The sequence below is a fragment of the Typopeltis vanoorti genome, chromosome 19 (genome assembly GCF_054136105.1).
Source record: "Typopeltis vanoorti isolate ZY-2024b chromosome 19, IOZ_Tvanoo_1.0, whole genome shotgun sequence".
Lineage (NCBI taxonomy): Eukaryota > Metazoa > Arthropoda > Arachnida > Uropygi > Thelyphonidae > Typopeltis > Typopeltis vanoorti.
Window position 1 is genome coordinate 81,950,983 of NC_143567.1, and position 26,275 is coordinate 81,977,257.

Genomic DNA, 26,275 nt, shown 5'->3' on the forward strand with positions numbered 1-26,275 from the left:
AGTTACTCTTTCACATTCATTCTTTCTTTTACTTGCAATATAATAAAAGAATTCTTTTGGGTTGCACTTAGCTTGCCAGTTTTTTTCAGCTTTCTGTATAATAGATGTTGTAACTCTTCTGGCCTGAGCTTTATAATTTTCATAACTGACCTCATCCTTATGCACAAAATATTCCCTCTTCATCATCTTTTCTTAAACAGTTGTAAACAATTATATGCCAACAGTTTAAAAGCCTGTCTGCTAAATGTATATTTAATTATGCAGTGCAGTGTAGTGGTTTTCCTATTGCTTTAAAAGTTATTGATGAATATTGTTATTTATTTTTATTTTATTTATTTATTTTTTATTAAAGGACTGATTGATGCCTCTCACTCCAGCTAAAATTGGACTGTGTTTGTTGGCAAAATTATTCACTATGATGAGGATGGAATTTAATAAAATTTAATATTTAGGGTGCCTGTTGCAAATTATTAAGTCATTTCAGTTTTAGTTTACATTTTTATTATGAAATTAGGTAAACCAAAAGTATGCATACTGTACAGTTGTTATAATGAATCATATCACTACCAAGAATTCTAGTATAAAAAAACACCAATTAATTTTGGTACTTTTTTTAAGTAGGCATTTTGGAGTGGTTTTCCATTTTGTATCTGGAGTAAGAACAAGACATTTTGTGATAGAATTCTTGGTTGCATGACATCGTTTAACCATGAATTCACGTGGCATACCATTGTAAGACTAGAGCTGACCAAAGTCAGGTGGAGGTAGCCAGATGGTTGCATGTGATCATTCTGTGGTTCATTGACTGTGAAACCAATTCCAACAGCCACAAACAGCATCCTGGAGATACAGTGAAGGAACACCATGGGCTATAACCATGGTGAGTGACCATTATTTCTGATCTCTGATTATCTGCTTGCCAAAACAGGAGTGCTACCCTGAATCAGCTACAATCTGACCTTGTTTTGACTACAGGAATTTGGCATCTGCTTCCACTATCCACCAGTAGGCTTTATGAAGATGGGCTGTATGCTATGCAACCACTAATCTGCACATCCTCCTATCCCCAAACCACAGAAGAGAACATTTGAAACTGGCCATGCTCCACATCAACTATATCGAAGACCAGTGGGTTGATATATACAAACGAGTCCCAGTTTGCTCTGCAAAACAGTATCAAGCATACTCTGATCTGGAGAGAACTAGAGACATGTTATCATACTTCTAATATCCATGAAAGAGACACCTGTGATGTTTGGGAAGACATCTTGGGTGGATGCGCACCTGTATATGCTTGAATCATGAATGCTCTAACATATAGAGACAGTGTCCTCGATCCCTGTGTTCTTCCATAAGTGGATGCAATAAGAGAGATGTTTATCCTTCTTCTTCTTTCCCAGATTCCATCAGGAACATCAGAAGTCTGTAAATACTTTCCTTTGGTTTCTTATCCTTGCTATTGATCTTAGTTCAGCAAAACTCTTCTCACATTCTTATTAAAGTCAATCTCCTCCATGTATTTTTGGATGGCCATGCTTTCACTTTCCTTGTGGATTCCATTCCAGGGCTGCGTGACAGATTTCTTCATGATCTTTTCTAAGTATACGTTCAATTCATCTAAATTTTTGTTTTCTGATTTCAAGGTGGACTTTTTGCTGATTTGTTCTTTTCCAGAGGTCTTCGTTAGTAATAATTTATGACCACCAAATTCAAAGTATGCTCCGCAGACATCAGTTTATGAATGTTGGTATGTATGTATTTCCTTTGAAACCAGCCACATTTTGCATTCATATAAAAGAACTGATTTAATACATGCATTAAATATTTTTAATGTTGTATCTGTGTGAATATTTTTCATTTTCCCTACTCTACTAAGTTTAGCATATGTGCTTCTCGCCTTTTGAATCCTTATGTCAACATCTCTAGTTGCTCCTCCATCTGCAAATAAAACACTGCTGAGATATGTAAAATGTGAAACAGTTTCAATTTTTCCATTTTCAATTGTATACTTGCTACTTTGTTCACAATGATTCTCATTTCTTGTTTTGTTTGTATTTATTTTCAGACTGACTTTCAGTGATTCTTCTTGTAATGCGTTAATTTGTTTTGGATATCTGCATGTCTGTGAGCAATTGGATATACATAATCTGCATAGTCTAGATCACCCAATGTTTTATTTATTTTCCATGATATTCCTTTGGCATGTTTCATTGCTGTCTGTTCTAGAACTTGATCTAACACCAGTATAAATAGTAAGGGAGATAGCAGACATCTTTGTTTATGATATAGTTTGAAAGGGTTGTGATAGATATCCATCCTGCTGTTTGTGGATTATGAAAAAGCAATGAAGAATCGAAGGCTTTTTCATAATCTACAAACAGCAAATATAATGAAGAGTTAAATTCACCTGACTGTTAGATTATTATTCTTAAGGTGTTAATGTAGTCTATACATGATCTATTTGGCCTAAAACCGGACTGCTCTCTTCTCATGAGGCACTTTGACAATTTCATTTTGACCTGTTTTTGACTATTGTTTTCATGTATCCATTTGTTACTGAACAATCCTTTACAGTTTTCATGGGTGTTTATTTTTTCACATCTCATATTATACTGCTTTTCACTGAATTGAAGAAAAATTCATCATCATGCAGTTTTTGAGTTATTGTGATTTTTTTCTTTGTTCCTTTTTTATTTATAGAAGCCGGTGTGTGAGAGCTATTTTCCAATCATCTGGAATTTGACCTTCTGTCCAGACTCTCTGAATTACACAATGTAGCCACTGCAGAATTTTTATACTTCCATCTTTGAGCATTTTTGGTCATATATCATCTACTTCAGCTGCTTTTCCTCATTTCAAGTTCTTGATGGCTTTTTCTACCTCGAGTATTGATATGTACTCTCTGCATCCCCTCTTGAAAAATTTCCACTACTCTTCTGTCACTGCTTGCTTCATTTACAGTCTTTCAAATTATTCCAAACATCTAGGTTATCCGTATCTTCAGTTTGTCACCATTATCATCTTTGATATCTTTCATAGTACTCTTTCCTCCATTTCTAATTTTTTTCAATAGCCTCCAGAGATTTTGCAACCTTCTATATTCTTACCAAAATCTTCTCATGACTTTTGTTTAGCTACTTTCACACACAGCTTAGCTCTGTTACGTTTTTCTCTGGATTCTTTTAGGGAATCTGCCAACTTATTTGCTAGGTACTTTTGGTATGCTTTCTTCTTTTCTAGGACTGCTTTTTTAACTTCTTGTGTCCATCATGGCCTTATTTTTCTCTCCTTACAGACAACTTCACCACATGCTTCCTTAGCTGAGTCAATGGACTCTGCTAGGGAAGCATGTTTGTATAGTTTGTATAGTGTTTGTATTGTTGCCATCCACAGTGTACTTGTAAAAGCTGCTCAACTTTAATTGTTTTTAAAACTTTCTTGCATACTGCTCTTTCAGTGTGGTATTCAATGTTTTTCTACTTAAAACTAAGTGATGGTCATCTCCAATTTCAAATTCTCTGTACTCTTGTATCCTGAACCAGCATGAGGATATCACTATCAACAATGATGAAATTAATGATTGTTTAGTTATTTCTTGTGTCTTCTCTCCACATGAACTTGTGCACATCTTTATGTTGAAAGATGTTGTGAGTAATAAATGGTCCATATCCTGAGCAGTACTTACCATTATCCAGCAGAAATCCAGTAGGTACTTACCATTATTACCAGCTTTGCCCTTTTCACCAATTTTCCTCAAATGTTTCTTTTTGTCTGGTAGGATTCATTTCCTATCTGCTGTTTGGATCTCCAAGAAGGACTACTTTTTTGATTTTCTTTAAGCCAGCTGACTGCTCTAATGACTTGAAAAATTCTACCACTTCTTCCTTAGCAGAACCTTCTGTAGGATCATAGGCACAAATAAGTTTCATTGTCCATTTTCTATTTTGAAGTTTGCCCACATAACTCTACTTGAAACTGCCTTCCAATCAAGAAGTTTATGCTCTCATTTTGGGTTGAATACTATCACTACTCCTTCCTTTTCTTTATCATTATTACCTGATTATAACATCCTATATTTATTATTTAGTGAGGTCTCACCTGTTTTTTTACATTTTTGTTTCAGTGATGTCAAGTATGTCTGTGTGGTGCACATTCAGTTTCTTTTTCATTAATACTTATATTGATGGTTCCTATCTTCAATTCTGATGTTGAGTTTGTTCTCGTCTTAATGTTGAGAGTGCATCTGTTTCAGTAGCTTTCTTTTCACTGTTTGCCCTGATCCCCCTGATGAAACTGTTGGGGTCCATGTTTAAGTGGGTGATGAAATTTCATCATCTTGTACCATCATGTATTTCTGGTTTAAGCCAATAGATAATATAGTTTGGCCAGCTTAGTCGCAAATTGCCATCTCATCCTCATTCATTCAGTAGCTGGTGGATGCCTACTAACAGAGTGCACCATGTGAAAGTGAGGATTGGATATTAGGTCAGAAGCACCAGTCAATTCTCTGCATTCCTTAAAGGTAATGTGGAGATCTCCTCCCAGTTATTTAGCTTTGACCCTTAAGTGATGCTTGATCCATATATGCCCAGTTGAAAAGTATGTAAGCAAATGGCAGCAGAACCATTTTTTTCCATGACTACAAAGACAGTGAGAATTCATTTCATTACTGCATTGCCCACATGATTTGCCTTAGCTCATTGATGTCTGGTTCATGTAAGAACAAAATATAAAAGCTGAAATTACCTAACTGCATTTTTCTCTAATATAATTTCATTCAGAACTTGCTAATGAAAATATCCTTGTTGAATCTTTTATCAATAATCTCTAGCATTGATATTAACAAAATCATCAATTTGGAACTTATGTCCTTTTATTCAGCAGTTAAGTTGTTATTAGATATTTATTTTCAAATAGTTTATAATACTATTAAGGAGTGGAAGAAACCGAATTATAAAAATATTTTTGCACTTCCTAGGAAATTGTGTATTAGATGATAGTTTTGAATTACTGAAGGGTAAGAAAATATTCTTTTAGTGAAAGATTAACCAGTAGTAATAAATTCCTGTCAGGTATTATTGGGAGAAAAGGAAAGAATTAATTTAATGTAATATATTTTGTGGTTGATAGTTATTTATTTGCTTTTGTGAGTAATGGTTTGTCAGTTTCATAAAACAAAAGATTTTGGTTTGTGCAACTAACCAAAGGTATCATGTTCTTGAACAGTGCTCTGTATACATCACTTCCTTGTATTAGACTGAATGCTACCTTATGCATAATAATGAAGTGTAATATTATTTAAATTCTGATTATCTATTACTTGTTATTTCAGAAGAAACAAGTCAAAAGAGACATCAGTTAGAAGAGAAGTTTACCAGTATTTATGGGTATGTGTGTCTGTATAATTTAATCTTTAAGGAAGGCTGTCATTCATAATGATGCTAAACTCACTATGCAACATTGTCAGCTCAATTATTACCAATAAGAAAATGATATATTGCAAACTAATTGCACCAGAAATGTTACTTCAGATAGATCAGATTGTATTTTTTTATTGTCTTGCTAAATTAGTGAAACAGTTCTAAAGAGCTATGTTAGTAAATTGTAAAACAATTAGTTCATCATCATCATCATCATCAAATTCCTGCCATGTACCCTCAAGGGGTGTACAGGAATATGATAGTACTACATGAAAAAAATTACATCATTACTAGCTTCCTATCTACAATTTTCCTCCAAATCAGTCTGTTACTTGTCAAGACTCCAACATTATCAGATCTTATATTTCTATCGTCTAAGGCACTTTGTACCGTATCAATCCACCTATATCTTGGTCTTCCTCTGGGTTGTTTTCCTGCAAACCTGGCAGAGAACACTTGTTTTTCTAATCTTTCTTTGCCCATTCTGTTGAAGTGATCATACCACCTGAGATTAGCTCTGTTAACGCATTCCTGGATGTTGACAATGTCAAGTTCTTTCCTAATATCCTCGTTTTTAATATGATATTGCCATTGATGCCATCTGCTCACGCCTATAATCTTTCTCAGGACTCTCATAGCTGCAGTCTCTAGTCTTTGGTCAAGTGTTTTACTTCTGACCCAGCTCTCAGATCCATAAGTTAAAACTGGTTTGAACACTGTCTTGTATATAGCTAATTTAGTGTTCCCACTAATTTCTCTCTTATTCCATATGAATTTATTCAGTTGACTTCCTACCATACCATCTTTGTTGATTCTGTTTTCTATTTTTATATTTAATTTACCATCTTCAGTAAAAATCGTGCCTAAGTAGCTGAAATGTTTCACTTGTTCCACAGGTTCTCCATTCACAACACAGTTGACATTTTCAATGATTCTGCCTATTATTATTATTATTATTATTATTATTATTATTATTATTATTATTATTATTATTATTATTTCGGGTGACTCCAGGAGTCCTTAGACTCATCGAGGGAGGCCCTAAACATCATGTCCACACAACTATGCGATTACATTCTCACAGTATCTATCATACCTTGTCTTGAACTCGTTCACCGTCATAGCACCCACAACAGACTCTGGCAGCTTATTCTACTCATTTACCACTCTAAAAGTAAAGAACCCAGCTCTAACACCCCTGCTAACCACACTCTTTCCCAGCTTCCATAGGTGTCCCCTAGTTCTCCCACCACCAGTCCTGATCTCAAAAATATCCTCTGAATTAATCCTATTGAATCCCTTTAGCAATTTGAATGTCTCAATCATGTCTCCCCTCCTCCGCCTATCATCTAGTTTCTGCAACCCACAAATCTTCAACCTGTTCTCATATGGTTCATTCCATAGACCTGTTATCATCTTAGTCACTCGCCTCTGGATCCTCTCCACCTCCTCCCCATCAAGAAGGAACCGAGGTGACTAAATCTGGGCACAGTAATCGAGATGAGGTCTTATCAGGGCTCGGTACAGAGGTACAATAACTTGCTTGTCTCTGCTCGTCAAGGTATTTTTCAACAACCAAGTGAGTTGATGAGCTGATTTAGCTACTTTTGTAGTGTGCCCCCTAAACTTCATCTCCTTATCCACCAACACTCCCAAGTCCCTGGCCTCATCAATCTCTTGGAGTACAGTTCCACCAATGTGGTATAATGCTGCTAATCTTTTCACCCCAAAATGCATAACCTTACATTTTGTCACATTAAATTGACATCCATTCTCCTTAGCCCAGAACTCCAATCTATCTAAGTCATCCTGCAAGACTTTGACATCTTCTACATTCACTATTGCCCTACCCAACTTTGCATCATCAGCGAACAAATGAATTGTTCCACTTAGATCCTTCCCTATATCGTTAATGAACAGATTAAACAGCAGTGGTCCAAGAACAGAACGCTGCGGCACACCACTAGTCACAGACCGTCTTTTGGACTCTACTCCTGAATAAACTACTCTTTGATATCTCTCCATCAACCAACCACCTATCCATCTCACCAACCCTATATCCATTCTCATATGTTGTAGTTTACGGATTAGTATTCCATGTGGTATCCTGTTAAACGCCTTTGCCAGGTCCAGCAGTATCGCTGTAAATCCATTTCCCTTATCCAGTTCACCCGTCACCTTGTTATAAAACTTGAGCAAGTTACTGAAGCATGATCTACCCTTCACAAAGCCATGCTGTCCCCTGTACAGTATCTCATTTTCATCAATCCATTCCTGTATTTTTCCCTTGACTACTTTCTCTAAGAACTTGACAACGACTCCTGATATGCTGATCGGTCGGTAATTTGCAACCGTAGTCTTGGATCCTCCTTTGTGCAGTGAAACTATTTTCCCCTCTTTCCACACCTTCGGGACTAAGCCAGACCTGAGACTCAGATTAAACAACATGGTCAAGGGCATTGATAATTCTTTAGCCGCTTCACGCAAGACCCGTGCCGGTATACCATCCAATCCCACAGATGTGTTCACATTAAGGTTCTGTAATAAACTAGTCACCTCCACTTCATTCATCACTATTCCCATATAAACTAATGGTTCCTTCACTTTTTCAATGTCACCACCTGGATGATATGCTTTTGCAAAGTGCGCGCTCAGTAACTCCACTATATCGACTGATTTAGTGACCTCCTTACCATCGTCATTCCTTAAAATCATTTTGCCGTGTACAGTTTTTTTCTTGCTTGCAGCATATTGAAAGAACTGTTTTGGATTCTCTTTTGCTTGCAAAGCTAGTTTCCTTTCATAATCCACTTTTAGTTTTTTTATCACACTCGTTACCTTTCTGGCCTGCACTTTATACCGTTCGTGTGCCTGCAGGTCACCCCTTTCTTTAAATTCCCTCCACAGTTGTTTCTTTTTTTGCAGCTCAAGCTTAATGGTGTTATTCATCCATTTAACCCCTACTTGTTTTACTATTCGGACCCTAGGTATACAATCAGCCATTACCTCCTGTAAATGCTCCTTGACCACGTCCCATGCTCCATCGATGTCCAGCCCTTGCAGTTGTACATGCCATGGCACTGATCCAAGCAATCTCCTAAGCTAGTCATACTTGCCAGCACGGTAATTCCACATATACCCTGTCTTAATTTTCATTGTCTTTGTCTTTTTATTACTTGTTTATTTATTACTAATTTAACAATTAGTTAAATTAGTTAAACATTTCAGACAATAAAACAAGTATAGTAAATTACACAGTATCTCATTAGTAACTAGGTATTTGACTTGTACTAAAAACCAGTCATCTCTTCAACCAGCTCATCATCAGCTAGTAGTTACAATGATGTTTGATTTATGTATAATCTGAATACTAAATGCAAGTAAGTGATTGTATATATTTGACTCACACTGTAGTAAATTTGGGAGGACCACAGGAATAGTTTGTTATAATGGATAGTTTGATAGTTCATTATAATGAATTCCATTAGAACGGTGTTGTGTCTATTGGTCATCTGCTAAGATATTTCAACAGTTGGTTATAATCGATGAGTCCTTGACTCCCTGGAGGTCTCAGATAATAATAATAAATAATTGCTTCTCGGGTAGAGTAAAGAATTAGTATGTGATGTAGCATAATTATACTAGAAATAATGAAAACATTCAATAAGCAAACTAAACTCTTTTACAGGTTATCTTGGAAGTAGTGAAATAAGCCACATTTCCAGCTTTTCTTACCATTCGTACTATAGGCGTGCACTGCATAAAATAGTTCCTTAAATTTTTTATGTTATCACATCATGTGGTACTTTGTATATAATTATTTTACTACTTCCTTACTTGCCAATGCTAGAATTATATGTTTCATACCATTAGATTGTTACAGGGAACTTATTTTTGGAAAATGCAATTATCTATCACTTGGTCTCCGCCGACTTTACCCTAACATGGCAGAGATGATTAGTGGTGTTGGCTCTTGTATTCCCACTCGCAGTAGTCCTAAATTAGTAATGCATCCTAAAGGCAAAGCTCTGAAAAGTGCATCATACTAAATGTTTATGCTTCTTTATGGACATGAAATCCTGATGAAACAGTGGGCAATATTGTAAAGCAAATAGCGGAACTGACAGGTGTAAGCAAGATGGAAAGAAGAGGCCTAGCGCCATAGGAATTCGCACACGCTCGGTGAAATATGACTTTATGCTGTCAGCAATTTATCAGAAAGTGCACAATTTCTTCTGAAGGAATGAAATTCCTAAGATATAAGTTAATGACTGCTGTAAACAATGATGAAGATCTCCTTCACATTTCATTAACAACTTACCAGTTGTTAAAGGACCTTGGTTTTGTTAAATCATCGGCATTACTTGAAAGGGAAGATATAATTTTATGGCGTCGCCAGTATTTTCGTTCTATCAGGAAATATCGTCACAAGGGATGAAAAATTTATTACACTGACAAAAAAGTGAAGATGTGAATGCCGGTCACACCTTCATTAAAGTTCTCCAGGACATGACAGTAAAAAATTGCTCATCAAGCATTTTTGTTCTGCTTAATGACAAGCCTGAAAGCACCGAGTGGAAAGGAGTCTCGTATAATCATAATGCACGCTTGCAGCGAAAATGGATTTGTACCAGGAGCCCTTGAAATTTTGTGAGTGCAGAAATCACAAGGCAATTATCATAAGGAAATGGATGGAAAGCATTGTGAACATTGGTTCACGAACATGTTTTTGCCAAACATTGAGCCTAACAGCTTTATTGTAATGGACAATGCACCTTATCATTCTGTCTGACTGGGAAATTTGCCATCTCAAGCTACATGCAAAAGGACATTCAGAAGTGCCTGAAGGAAAAAGGAATCGGTTTTACTTCTGATATGGTGAAAACTATTGAACTTGATGGCAAATATCAAGAGTCAGTTTCAAAAATATGGCATTGACAGTATTGGCAAACTGAAAGGACACACAGTTATTCATCTTCCACCATACCATTGTGAACTGAACCCCATAGAACTCATCTGGGCACAAATTAAGGGGAATGTTGCAGCTAAAAATACAACTTTCAGAATTTCAGATGTTGAAAGACTGGTCATGGAAGGATTTCAAAAAAAGTACTGAGTGCACATGGAAAAGTTGCATAACCCATGTTATTGAAGAAGAAGAAAAATTCTGGTCCCTTGATGGAATGATAGATGAGGTGGTGGAAAACGTGTGTTTCACAGTAGATGACAGCTCTGAATCTTTATTTAGTGAAGATGCACAATCTGATGAAACTATCCACAGCCTGGGTGGTGTTGAGGAGCTTCCTCATTAAATTAATGAAGGGATAAGAGTGTTTATGTATATATTATTGTAATAAAATATGTCATGTTCGGAAATGTGCATTGAAGTTCACTTCATAACATAAACAATCACTACTTATCTTAAGCCAGTTTATGATAAATTATATGATATCTACTTTGTTACAGCCTATCAGTTAATTCTGGAAAATCCCAAGGCACACAGTTGTATAGAGTCATATGACTTTATATGACTGTGAGAGTCGTATATAATATGCAATTTCACATTAGCAATCGTAATGTAATGTTATACATAGAATGGTGTGATTTGGGCAGTGATGGCTTTTAGGGGATTTTCTACACATGTGCTTAGTTACAAATGCAACATGCATCACTGTTGCTATAGTAACAGCGAACAAATAACCCTCTACCTTTGGAAGCAGTATGGCCTGTAGTATATCTCTTTACTTCCAAGATAACCTGAAAAAGAGTATAGGTACAGATATTTAGTTCGTGACATTCTAATAAGTGAACATATTAATCTTCATGGACATTAACACTAACAATAAAACCATGAGTGATATTGTTAGTGTTATAATAGTTGCCTTATGTAGTCTAGGTTCTTTAGATGTCTTGGGACATCATCAGTACAGTAGTTCAAACAATACTAGGAATAACATACAGTTAGGGCGCATGATTACAATGGAATCTCAATATGCGTGCAGTAATGTGTTATAGAAGTAAATTAAATATAACTGAAGAAAAAAAATATATATATATTTATATATATATATGTGTAAGGATTATTTTACATAATTTTGTATGATAATTTCCCATACTTTAGGAATAGTAAGAACATCATTGCGGTTTAAATTTGTTCTGTGTAATAGGGCTTCAGCACTTTCTTTATATAAACGTTCATATTTATATAAAGATCTGTGTAAAAGTTTTGACTTCTCCCAATGGATCCTGTGGTTTGGATTTTCAACTCCATGTTGGGAGAGACCAGATTTCTGTGATTTGAAAAGACGAATGTGGTCTTGATGTTCTGAGATGCGTTTCTGAACAGACCTACCTGTCTGACCAAAGTAAAACAATTTGCAGGAGCATGGGATCTCATAAACGCCAGGTAACATCATAGGTGAGAGTTTGTTCTTAGGAGAAGGTAACAAATTATAGATTTGGTTGATAGGTTTGTAAGTATTGGCAAAATTGTATTTCTTCATAATTTTTGAAAGACGTTCGGAGATGCCTTTGACGTAAGGTATGGGAATCAAATGGACTTCTTCTTCTTGTCTGGGGTTGATGTGTGGGAAGGTGACTGATGATTTTTTGAGTTGTTTTGAGATTATGTCCATTTAGTATAGCTGTATTTTTGATTATTTCTAGTTCTTGGTTTAGAGAATCTTCAGAGGAGCAGAATTTGCTCCTCTGAAGATGTGCTCTGGAAACTAGTGATTTAATGATGATAAATTTCTGAGATGGATGATGAGCGGAAGAATTGTGAATGTAGCGACCTGAAAATGTAGACTTGCAATAGACAGATGTGGCAATGGAGCCATCTTCTTTTCTTTGAATATGTAAATCCAGAAAAGAGATACCCTGTGGAGATTCTTTCTCTAGCGTAAAGTTGATGTGAGGGTGAAGAAGGTTTGTTTTATCTAGAAACAGTTGTAATTCCATAATAATGTTCGGGATGATCCCAGACTGCAAATACGTGTCGACATATCATAAACAAATTTTTGGTTTGGGTTCAAAAGTGAATATTTTTTCTTCAAGGTGTTCTAGAAACTGATTTGCTAAGTTTGGTGATAAAAGAGATCCCATTGCTCTTCCTTTTTCTTGCTTGTAAGTTTGACCTTTCCAGGTGAAGTAACCGGATGTAATAACAAATTTGAATAATTCAACTATATGAGAAGGAAATTTTTGAGTTAATAATTCTACTGTTTCTTTGTGGGAAATGTTCGTGAAGAGGGAGACAATGCCGAAGCTAATTAACAAATCGGTTTTTAACAGTTGAATGTCTTTTATTTTATCATGAAACTCTGTAGAATTTTTGATTAAAGAGGCCGAGTGGTATTAGGAAACGAGGATATTGCCATTGATTCCATCTGTTCATGCCTATAATCTTTCTTAGGACTCTCATGTATGCGGTCTCTAGTCTTAGATCAAGTGTTTTACTTCTGACCCAGTTCTCAGATCCATAAGTTAAAACTGGTTTGAACACTGTCTTGTATACAGCTAATTTAGTGTTCCCACTAATTTCTCTTTTATTCCATATGAATTTATTCAATTGACTTCCCACCATACCAGCTTTGCTGATTCTGTTGTCTATTTCTATATTTAATTTATCATCTTCAGTAAAAATCGTGCCTAAGTAGTTGAAATGTTTTACTTGTTCCACAGGTTCTCCATTCACAACACAGTTGACATTTTCAATGTCTTTGTCTTTTTATTGCTGACTTTCATACCATATCTGTTACAAATGCTATTCAATTTAGTCAGAGAATCTTGCAGACTTGTAGTGGATTTATTTAGAAGTATAACATCGTCCGCATAAAGCAAAGAGCTGACATTAACATCTCCAATTTTGATATCATGTTTAATACGACTTTCCTTCATAATGTGATCCATATAGATAATGAATAACAGAGGGGATAATGTACATCCTTGTCTCACACCAGATTTAACATTAAACCATCTTCCTGTACTTCCTTCAATTCTAACTGCTGACTTACAACTGAAATAAAGACTAAGTATTGCTTGATATAATGCACCATTGACACCATATAACTGTAGCGTGTTGAATAGCTTCTCTCTTGGCACCTTGTCATATGCTTTTTCCAAATCGACAAAACTTAAATACAGATCTTTGTTATATTCCCATGCTTTCTCGACTATTTGTCGTAAAGTGAAGATCTGATCCTGACAGATCTTCACTTTATTTGGCCTGAATCCAGCTTGTTCTTCACCAAGCTTTTCTTCCACAATTCTTCTGAAACGTTTCTCAAGTATACTTGCATAAATCTGGCCAGGAACACTCACTAAGGAAATACCTCTATAATTCTCGCATTCAGTTTTATTTCCCTTTTTTTATATGGGTACTATGAGAGCTCTACTCCAATCATCGGGAATTCGTCCCTCTGTCCAGGCTTTCTGAACTATGCAGTGCAGCCACTGTAAGACTCTTGTACCACCATACTTCAGCATTTCTGGTCGAATATCATCTACTCCTGCTGCCTTTCCACATTTCAAGCCTTTGATGGCTTTTTCTACTTCAAATATGGATATGTATTCCTGACTGCATGCCTGGTCAATGTTTTTTACCACTGTGCTGTCATCACTGCTTGTTTCATTTAGCAGTTTTTTAAAGTAATTACTCCATACTTCAAGGAAATCTTTTTCTCCCGTTTTCATGTCACCTTTATCATCTCTAACTCCTTTTACAGCACTCTTTTCTCCATTCCTAAGCTTCTTCAACAACCTCCAGAATATTTTGCCACCTTCTTGATATTTGTTTTCTATATTCTTGCCAAAGTCCTCCCATGACTTTTGTTTAGCTAGTTTTACACAGTGTTTCGCTTTCTTACATTTGTCTATGTATTCTCTAAGAGCAAAAGCTGACTTATTTGCCAGGAACTTTTGATATGCTTTCTTCTTTTCCTTCGCTGCCTCCTTAACTTCCTGTGTCCACCATGGCGTTCTGATTTTTCTATCCTTGCAGACAACCTCACCACATGCCTATCTGGCTGAATCAATTAGGGTTTTCTTCAAGGCTTCCCACTGAATCTCCAAGGTTTGATTCCTGTTTTCAAACTCTTTCATTTTTTCTTCAATAATCTTTGTGTATTTTAGCCTACAGTTCACAGCTGAGAGCTGCTTAACTTTTGTTAACTTTAAAACTTTCTGACATGGTATTCTTTTCAATATGAAATTCAATTTTATCCTGCTCAAGACTAAATAGTGATCACTTCCAATTTCAAATCCTCTGTACACTCTAGTGTCCTGCACCAGCGAGAAAACATCACTATCAACAATCACATAGTCAATGAGACTTTTCTTATTCCTAACCTCTACTCTCCATGTGAATTTGTGCACATTTTTATGTTGGAACATGGTGTTAGTAATAACCAGTCCTTGTTCTGAGCAGAAATCCAACAGGTAATTGCCATTATTATTAGCTTTGCTCTTTTCTCCAAATTTTTCCAAAATATTTTTGTATGTCTCACAATCATTTCCTACTCTGCCATTTAGATCCCCAACAAGGACCAACTTTTCCTTTTTCATTGTGTCAGTTGCTTTTTCTAAAGCCTCAAAAAATTCCTCCACTTCTACCTTATTAGAACCTTCTGTGGGACCATAGGCACAAATTCCAATTTCTCAATGTCATATTTGCCCACATTACTCTACCTGAGTCTGTCTGCCATTCAAGAAGATTAGCCTCATATTTTGTGTTGAATACTGTGGCTACTCCTTCTTTTCCTTGGTTGTCATTGCCTGAATATAACATTTTGTATTTATTGCTCAGAAAGATCTCACCAGTTTTTGTCTTTTTTGTTTCAGTCACCCCTATCCTCTTATGTCGATCTGGTACTCATCTAATTCCCTAGCTAGCTCCATTTCTTTGCCATTCAGGCTTCTTATGTTGATAGTACCGATCTTTAACTCTGGTGATAGTTGGGGTGTGTTTTCAGATTTGTTCCAGTAGCTGACTTTTCGCTGTTCGCCCTGGTTCCCCTTGGGAAAACAACAGGGGGTCTTGTTTAACCAGGTGATGCCCCATCCGGCATGAAATTTTGTCATGTTGTATAATCATTTTTTATTTTGGTTTAACCAATAAGAATATAATTTGGTCGGCTAAATCCCAAATTGACAGCTCATCCTCGTTCGTTCAGTATCCAAGTAGATACCCAACAGGGTGCACCACGAGAAGGTGAGGATTGGACAGTTGGTCTGAAGCCCTGGTCATTTCTCCACATTCCTTTAATGGCTATGTGGAGGTCTCATCTCAGTTATACAGCTTTGACCCTTAAACACCCTCTCCGTATATTTATATATTATTTGTTTATTTATTTCAGTTATATTTAATTCACTTCTATAACACGTTACTGCACACATATTGAGATTCCATTGTAATCATGTGCCCTAACTGTATGTTATTCCTAGTATTGTTTGAACTACTGTATTGATGATGTCCCAAGATACTTGGGATGAAATATTGACGAATTAAGTAGTTCATTACTGTGCTTAGAACGTGTGTTTTTTAGTGATGAATTCACCACAGGTTTCGTTATATAAAAATGACCCAGGATATGCTTCACTGTATCTTATTCTGATAATCTCATAATTAATAAAAAAAACTGCAGATAATGGTCTAGGCCTGGAATTACTGAAAACTTACACTATTTACATGTCTCGCAATATCACGTAGCATATAAGGTAAAAAACATAAGAAGAGCACTAAAATTGCATACTAGTTTTGGCAATGTGAAAAAAGTGAGATTAAATTATCATTATTACAGGCAACTCCAAGGAGTCCTTAGACTCATCGAGGGAGGCCCTAAACATCATATCAAGAGCTATCAGACATTTCTGCAGTAACTATCATACTTTGCTTTCAACTGATTTACAGTCATATCACCTACAACGGACTGGCAACCTATTCCACTCATTCACTACTCTCCAAGAAAAAAACCTAGTTCTAATACCTTTGCTAACTATGCTCTTGCTCAGTTTCCATGGATGCCCCCTAGTTCTCCCACCAGCACACCTGTTTAAAAAATTTCCTCTGAATCAGTCATATCACTCCTTTTCTGCCCATCAACCAGTTTCTGTAATGCACAAATCTTCAATCTGTTCTCGTAAGGTTCATTCCATAGACCTGCTACCATCTTGATCACGTGCCTCTGGAACCTCCACCTCCTCCTCATTACCAAGAAACTCTGATGCCCAGATCTGCATGCAGTAGTCAAGATGGAGTCTTATCAAGGCTGAATAAAGAAGAACAATAACCTGCTTGTCAAAGTATTCTTCACTAACCAAGTGATCTCTGATGAGCTACTTTAGCGACTTTTGCTCTGTGCCCCTAAACTTTAACTCCCTATCCACTAACACTCCCAAGTCTCTGGTTTCGTCAGTTTCCTGGACAACAGTTCTACCAATGTAGTACACAGCTGGGAATCTTTTCACCACAAAATGTGTAACCTTACATATTGCCACATTAAACTGACATCCATTCTCCTTTGCCCAGTCTGCCAATATGTCCAGATCATCCTGCAAAATTTTGACATCATCTATATTAACTATTGCTCTATCCAACTTTGCATCATCATCACATAACTGAACAGTTCCTCTCGGATCCTTTTCTATATCGTTAATGAACAAATTAAACAGTAGCAATCCAAGAATAGAACCCTGTGGCACGTCACTAGTCACATGCCTTCTTTTGGACTCTACTCCTGAATAAACTACTCTAATATCTCTCCATCAACCACCCTCCTATCCATCTCCATGTTTCTGCAGGTTATTGATTAGAATTCCATGTATATCTTGTCAAAGGCCTTTGCAAAGTCCAGCAGTATCACTGTAAACCCAATACCTTTATCCAGCTCAGCTGTCACTGTATTATAAAACATGAGCAAGTTACTGAGGCATGACCTACCCCTTCACAAAATCATGTTGTCCCCCATACTTTTCTCCTAACGTCTTTCAACAGTTGCATCTTAATGGATATATAATCAAAAGTGCCTAGAGAAAATACTGTTCATTCACTGACTGTTGTGAGATCAAAACCTATTCAAGTCAGAAGACAGCTGTTATGTTGTGGTGCTATATATTTGCAATATGGAAGTATACAGACAAAAATTTAGGATTATTTTTCTTCAAAATATGAGTTGTCTCTATTCCTAAATTTAGTTCCTTTTAAAAAGGGAATCTGAGAAAATTATCCTTTTTAACCACTTCAAATGTGAAGTAGGAGGCTTGTTCTCTATTGCCATATGTCAAAAATTCACAGGTCATTATGTTTGACCTTGTTATCTTACTGTCTCAAGGATGCTACATTGCCCTGACTAGCTAATCAGAGCCCACAGAATTCTGATGATCCTCGTCAATTAGAAGTCTCTAAAAAGAACATCATTGCCAAAAAGAGCACTATATATATGTGTGTGTAGAAAGTATTTTACTTTGGGTATAATAAATGTTAAAGATACCAAGCTATTTTTAAACCTGATTTTACTCCATTTCCCAAGTAAGCAAACAGACAAGTAAGTCAAGTTTACACCTGCAAGTATTGCAAGTCTAGGTGACTGCACACTTAGTGCAAGTCAAGGCAACTCATGGTAAAGGTGGATAAGCTCTGATCACTATTCTTAGTATTTACCCTTAATGCAAAGCACATCACCTGGAGGAGATGTATGATGCTATGTATTAAAGGCAAGGGGCCACTACCCAGACTGGTTTCGACCTTTATTGAGATCTCATCAGTGGGAGCCAGGCTAGAAATACCAAGATTTTAGTAATACAGAGCTTATAAGTATTTTACCAGAACAGGTTACCATAAGGTGTTTTAACCTTATTAAATAAAAATCTCAGGATCATACATCTCCTCCAGGTGATGTGCTTTGCATTAAGGGTAAATATTAAGAATAGTGATCAGAGCTTATCCACCTTTACCATGAGTTGCCTTGACTTGCACTATGTGTGGGGTCGCCTAGACTTACAGTACTTGCAGCTGCAAACTTGACTTACTTGTCTGTTTGCTTACTTGGGAAATGGAGTAAAACCAGGTTTAAAAATAGCTTGGTATCTTTAACATATATATATATATATATATATATATATATATATATATAAGATATGTTCTTTTTTTGTGATTATATCAGTTACTTTAATATAATTTTTGTTCTAGGTGTTTATCAGAACTTTCCATACCTCCCTTGTATACTATACTCACTCTGAAGTATGAAATGTGCAACATAAATAATGCATTCAGAAGTTCAGTTTAACAATTGCTTTTAAAACCCATAATAAAAATTGGTGATTTACTACTATCTCTCAAAGATAAATTTTCTCCAAGTTTGTGTATACAGCTTGTCTTTCTTCGGTCAATCTTGGAGAGAGAGAGAGAGAGAGAGAGAGAGAAGATTACAAACATCAAAATTGCATCATGTTATGACAGTCAGGTCTTGTTCCAGCATGTAGTAGACATACTAGTCATAGGATTTTTTGAATAAATATTAAATCATGCGAGTTTCTTTAGCATTTCACAATACACATCAGCATAAATTGTGGTTCTTTGATGAAGAAATAGATGAGAAGATCCCTTTTTTGGATCCTAGAAGACACTATTAATTGTTTTCTTTGACTGAATGGCGCTTGTTTGAATATTTTTGCTTTCGGAGATGATGAATGGCACCACTACATTGATTGTTCTTTTGACTCAATGTTTGTGTACAAAATCCAAATTTTGTCACCAGTCATGATACAAGAAAAGAGTTCATCTCCTTCATTTTCATGATGCTCCAAAATTTTTTGCTATTTTGCTATCCACTCATTGCTATTTATGTGCATTGGTCAGCATTTTTTGGGACACAATTTCTTATACTCCAGGTTTTCTGTCACAATTTCATGAATCACTATGTGTGAGACTTCCAGGAATTAAAAAAAAAAAATTCTGTATTTGTGAAACAACAATTCTCAAAAATTTTTGTGTTCACTGTGTTCACCAAATCATCTGTCACGACATTTGGCCAGCCACAGTGCTTTTCATTGTGAACATTGTTGTGCCCTTCTTTAAACAAACTACATCATTGTCTAACCTTACTGTCACTCATTATGTTAGGCCCATAATTTACAGGGTTGTTGGTGAATTTCTGCAGCACTATCGTTTTTCCGCCATCAAAAACTGTATCACATCACGAATCTCGCAACTGGCAGGATTTTTTATCACAGCATTCAGAAATTATTTGTAGAAGGCAACAAGCAAAGTATGGAAGAAAAGCTTGGTGAAGAACAACCTTGATACAGGCCAAATAGAGGCTGTCAGGATCAGATCTTCACTTTACGACAGTTGAATAATCATGGGAATATAACAAAGATCTGTATTTAAGTTTTGCAGATCTGGAAAAGGCATATGACAAGGTGCCAAGAGAGAAGCTATTCAATACGCTACAGTTATATGATGTCAATGGGGCTTAGTCTTTATTTGAGTTGTAAGTCAGCAGTTAGAATTGAAGGAAGTATAGGAAGATGGTTTAATGTTAATTCTGGTGTCAGACAAGGATGTACATTATCCCCTCTGTTATTCATTATCTATATGGATCACATTTGAAGGAAAGTGGTATTAAATCTGATATGAAGGAAAGTGGTATTAAACCTGATATCAAAATTGGAGATGCTAATGTCAGTTTAATGTCACTTTTTTTCTTTAAACAAATATTAATTTCTAAACAAGTGCATGGCAATTACCAACCATACATGGTTATGAAACCAAAACTAATACAATTGTAATATATTGAAACAGCTGTAAAAGAAGATTCATAATTATAAATATAATTATTTTTACAACTGTGCTGTCACTTCGTTTTTCATTCGGCAATCTTTCAAAGTAATGACTCCACACATCTGGAATATCTTTATTTCATGTCCCTTATCCTTTCTGATTTCTTTTACTATACACTTTCCTCCATTTCTAAGCTTTTTTTTTTGTAGTCTCCAGATCATATCACCACCATTATTGATATTCATCTTCTGTATTCTTGCCAAAGTCTTCCCGTGATTTTTGTTTAGTTGGTTTTACACAGCACTTAGCTTTCTTTCATTTTCTATTTCTTTGACTCACTTGCCAGGAACTTTTAATGTGTTTCATTCTTTTCCAGAAATATTTTCTCTTTACCAGAAGTTTTGATTTCTTTTGTGCTTGCAAAAAAAAATTTCACTAGATATCTCCAAACAGTTTTTCTTAAACAGACACCGATTCTCTGAGACTTCTAGTTTACTTGCATAATATTTGTATGTTTGAGTCTATATTTCTCCTCAGAATGCAAATGACCACTTTTCTTTTCAGTATGATATTTATTCTGCTAAAAGTAAATGGTGATTACTTCTTATTTCAAATCTAATGAATATTCTTTTGTCCTGAACCAGCATAAAAACATTGCTGAGACCTCCTTATTTCTTATGTTTTCTCTCCACTTGAATTTGTGCACATCCTTATGCTGGAACATACTGTTAGCAATGAGTAGTCTATGTGAACAGAAATTCAGCAGCTATGTGTCATTATTATTAGCTTTGTTCTTCACTTCAAATTTTTTCCAAACATTTCTGTATGTTGGTTATTTATTTTCTACTCTGCTGTTAAGATCTCCAACAAGGACCAGCTTTTTCTTTGTGTCAGCTGCTTTCTCTAGTGACTTGCAAAATTCTTTCACTTCTTTAGTAGAGCTTTCTGTGAGACCATAGGCATAATTAAATCTCTATGTGTAATTCTCTATTTTGATGTTTGCTACATCACTTTGTTGAACGTTGCCTAAAATTTAAGAAGCTTATCCTCCTGTTTGATATTGAATACTATAACTACTCCATTCCCAGATTATTTAGAGTGTCTCACCTATTTTTGTCATCTTTGTTTCAACACCAATTATATCAACCTAGTACTAGAGAAGTACTGCCAGTTCTTCTTTTCCATTGATGCCTATTAGGCTGATGGTGATTTGGAGTTTTGTGAAGTTTGTTCTAGCAAACTATTCAACAAACTGCTCTGCAGATATTCATTATTATAAGATGATTCATACCAAAAGAAAGCTTAACTTCTTTAATTCATAATGAATATTAGATGGACACTGTGAACTATTGAGACACCAATATCGACTCCTTAATTTTGTTTTTTTTTTCTTTTCTGCTGTGTATTTTTAGAAAGCAGAGAACTGCTCTTAGATTATGGATTATGCATAATCCATGAGTCATTTTATCATTTGGTAAGGAGTGGCTGGAGGAACAAGAAATATTGCACACCAACAAGTATTTTGTTTCTTATATAAATATTTAAAAGGAAAGTATAGTTCTATTTAAATTTTATTCACTTGAAAATAAATATAGAATATTTTAATTTATTATTTTCACTTTTAGAACTACAAAATTTAATGTTCAAGTACTAGAAAAAGAAATGAAGAAGCCAAGAAATCTTTCAGAAGACATTATAAATTTTAGGCATAAGGTTTTGTATGCCAAGAAGAATAAGAGAGAAAACAGTAAGTATTTCTTCATAAGTAAAAAAAAATATATATATATAGATAGATATATACAGTAAAACCCCTTTTTTTACGCTTTTCAGGGGACTGATGGAAAAAAAAAAGTGTAAATAGCAGTAAATGTAAAAAAAAAAAAAAAAATTTAAAAAAAAAGGCTAAAAGATGACTTGCTGCTAGTATGTGAGTCTACATACTTGATTACAAAATTTAATAACTGAAAATAAATGAATTTAAAATTACTTACATTTATCTATTTAAAAAAATCTTTAATTGTTGATTGTTTTTGCTTTTCGTTTTTTTTTTTTTTTTTTTTTTGACATAGTGCCAGATTGCTTTGCATTGAGTTCAATGCTTGACCTGTTTACTACTATCGTGTTCAAAGTGGACACGGAGAGTCCAAGATCTTTTGCTAAATGCACACGTGTTCCGGCATGCCAATCTGCACATCACAGAATTGCCATCTTTTCTTCTACCAAAATACATTTTCTTTTTTTTTTTTCTCCATGTTACTAACATGGATAATCCAACACCGCAACTTGAAAGCAACTTTCAGATGCTAAATTACGTAACAGAAATTCTGCAAGATCAATTCATACTGTGACTGAAAAATCACGGTATCGCTCATCACTACATTACTGCTTCAAGCATGCAAGTCACTGTGATGGCGAAAGCGAAACTTACAGCTGAAAGCAATGCCATCTGGGAACAGAAATGCACATATTTCCGCAGAAATCGATTCGAAAATCAGTATTACCACCCGAGAAAAAAACGCAATTCACGGGAAATAACATCCACATCAAGTGTTAATGGCAAGAAAATGATATATCGTAAGAATAGGCCTTACGACGGGACCAACGGAAAATGACGTATATGACAGGAAAACGTAAATTGCGGGAACATAAAAACGGGGTTTTACAGTGTATATATATATGTGTGTAGGCAGGAGATGAATAACGAATATCATCATATCAGACAAATGCCTCTGTTTATTGCTTATTAGTGGCTTGAAGTGATCTGAAAAATGACTTATTTGTTCTCTAGAGGCAGGGTTTCCAGATTATGTAAAAAATATATAAAATTAATAAAGATAGAAGACAAAAAAAAAAATCTTTAGTCCGCCCACACCAGTAAAGGTACCTTAGTTACGTGAGTAGGTAGTATAGGTTTACAACTTTTGCTGGGAGGGAATAAAAAAAAAAAAACTATATAAAATATAAACCTTGTGATTTAATATGGGATGCTTGAGGGTCAAAACTGGATAACTGGGATACTTCCATGTACCCTTTTAAGGAATGTGGAGACCCATCCAAGACTTCTGACCTAATGTCCAATCTTCACCATCTCTTTGTGCATCTCCATTTGTAGGTATTTACCTGCATGCTGAATGCACGAGGATGAGCTGGCAATTTAGGCTTTTAATTTGGCTGATCAAATCGTATTCTTATTGGCTTATTGTATTGCGCGATTAGTGTGCAATTAGTGTTGTTTGTTTGTTGAGCTTTTGAGGTTGTGTCACTGCTGTTCACCAAATTACTAGATATGCATTGTGATGTGGCCCTCAGATTACCTAAGGTTGGATAGTCATGGCTTAAACTGATATAAATGGTACAACACCATGAAAGAATTTCATGCTAGCTGGGGCATTTGCTGGTTAAAAATGGTCCCTGTTGTTTTTTCAGGGAACCAAAGGAAACAGCGAAAAGTCAGTTACTGGAAAAAATCCCAAATCAACATCAGCAAAATTCAAGATTAGCACTATCAACAATGGGGAATTATCAACAGAAAAGAAATGGAACTAGCAGATGACAATCACTTGGGCCAACATAAAAAAATACATTCAGCACTATCACTATAGCAAGTTGAGATAAGTACTAGATTGACATAATAGGTGTTACCAGGTCAGATTTTTATAAGCAATAGATACAAGATATTATATTCAGGCAGTAATGATCAGGTAAAAGGAGGAGTAGCTATAGTATTCAGTGCTAAATATAAAGATAATCTTCAATGACAGATTCTACTAAACAGGATTTGAGAAATTTTTTAAAAAATTTCTCAGAAGGCAGCTGACACAAACAGAAAGTAAGAGTTTGTCCTTGGAGATCTAAACAACAGAATTGGAAATGATTTACACACACAGAAATGTTTTGGGAAAATTTAGAAAAATAAAACAAAGCTTATATTATTAACTTACCATTATTATTATTTAATAATAATAATAACTTTAATTAATAACTTAATAACTGAGCAGGGTACTTAAGGATCAAAGCTGTATAACTGAGAGGAGACCTCCACTTAGCCTTTAAAGGAATGTGGAGAACCAACCAGGGCTTCTAACCTAAAGTCCACTCCTCACCTTCTCATAGTGCACCCTGTTAGGTATCTACCTCGATACTGAACAAATGAGAATGGGCTAGCAATTTGAGATTTAGCCAACCAAATTGTATTCTTATTGGCTTAAACCAAAATATCAAATAATGGTACAACATGACAGAATTTCATGCTGGCTGGGGTGTTACCTGGTAAAACAAGGCCCCTATTGTTTTCGCCAGGGAACCAGGGCAAACAGCAAAAAGTCAGCTACTGGAACAAATCCTAAAACACACCTAGTAAGATTTATAGTTGAGAAACGATTGTGAAGAATTGTGGAAGAATGCGGACGATGTTATACTTCTAAATAAATCCCCTACAAGTCTGCAAGATTCCCTGACTAAATTGAATAACTGTTGTAATAGTATGCTATGAAGGTCAGCAATAACAAGACAAAGACAATGAAAATAAGTAGAATTGTTGAAAATGTCAACTGCATTGTGAATTGAGAACCTATAGAACAAGTAAAACATTTCAGCCATTTTTAGTGAAGATGTTAAATTAAACATGGAAATAGACAACAGAATCAACAAAGCTGGTATGGTAGGAAGTCAATTGAATAAATTTATATGGAATAAGAGAGAAATTAGTCAAAACCCTAAGTTACGTGTAAACCTAACTTAGGGTTTTGACTGTGTTTAAACCAATTTTAACTTATGGATCTGAGAGCTGAGTCAGAAGTAAAACACTTGACCAAAGACTAGAGTCTGCAGATATGACAGTACTAAGGAAGATTAGGGGCATGAACAGATGGCATCAATGGCAATATCATATTAAAAATGAGAATATTAGGAAAGAACTTGACATTGTCAGCATCCAGGAATGTATTAGTCGAGCTAATCTCAGCTGGTGGTCACTTAAACAGAATTGGAGAGGAAAGATTAGCAAAACAAGTTTTCTCTGCCAGGTTGTCAGGAAAACAACCCAGAGGAAGACCAAGATATAGGTGGATTGATACGGTACAAAGTACCTTAGACGATAGAAATATAAGATCTAATAATGTTGGAGTCTTGACAAGTAACAGACTGATTTGGAGGAAAATTGTAGATAGGAAGTTAGTAATGATGTAAATTTTTCATGTAGTACTATCATATCCTGTACACCTCTTGAGGATACATGGCAGAAATCTGATGATGATGGTGAGACCAGCAGGTTATTGTTCCTCTTTATCGAGCCTTGATAAGATCCCATCTTGACTACTGCGTGCAGATCTGGGCACCAGGGTTTCTTGGTGATGGGGAGGTGGTAGAGAGGATACAGAGATGAGTAACCAAGATGGTAGCAGGTCTATGGAATGAACCCTACGAGAACAGATTGAAGTTTTGTTGGTTACAGAAACTGGCTGATAGGTGGAAAAGGGGATGATATGATTCAGAAATTCAAATTACTCAGGGGATTTTACAAGATTAATTCAGAGGAAATTTTTCATAACAGGTGTGGTGGCTGTGGGAGAACTAGAGGCCATCCATGGAAACTGAGCAAGAGTGTAGTTAGTAAGGGTGTTAGAAGTAGGTATTTTACTTGGAGAGTGGTGAATGAGTGGAATAGGTTGCCAGAGTCTGTCATGAGTGCCATCACTATGAATGAGTTCAAAGCAAAGTATAATATGGAAATGCAGAATAGTTATTGACATGATGTTTAGGACTCCCTCGATGAGTCTGATGACTCCTTGGAGTTGCCCTTAATAATAATAAAGTACACTATGAGCATTGATTAGCTAATCTAGTCAAGAAAATTCAGAAAGCTCTTCTGATAAAGTGATCAGTAGAAAAAACAAATGATTATGGCAGGAGGATATGATTATTATTAAGAGAGATCTTCTCCAGGGAGTCAGAGCCTCATCGAGAGAGACCACATACTACACACACCAGCTATCCTGCTTGTTCTTGAATTCATTCACACTGCTTGCACTCAACATCCAATGGCAATTCATTCCAATCAAGCACCTGCTCTGAGAGA

General features: G+C 35.6%; 1 protein-coding gene across 1 annotated transcript in view; it reads left to right on the forward strand.

The window, feature by feature from the left end:
• LOC150096294 (uncharacterized) overlaps positions 1–26,275 on the forward strand; it is a 232,568-nt gene that overhangs the window by 51,168 nt on the left and 155,125 nt on the right. Inside the window, exons 4-5 of the mRNA XM_090409393.1 lie at positions 5,333–5,387; positions 21,825–21,946. Of these exons, the coding sequence (XP_090265519.1) occupies positions 5,333–5,387; positions 21,825–21,946 (177 nt within the window). The remainder of the gene's footprint in view (positions 1–5,332; positions 5,388–21,824; positions 21,947–26,275) is intronic.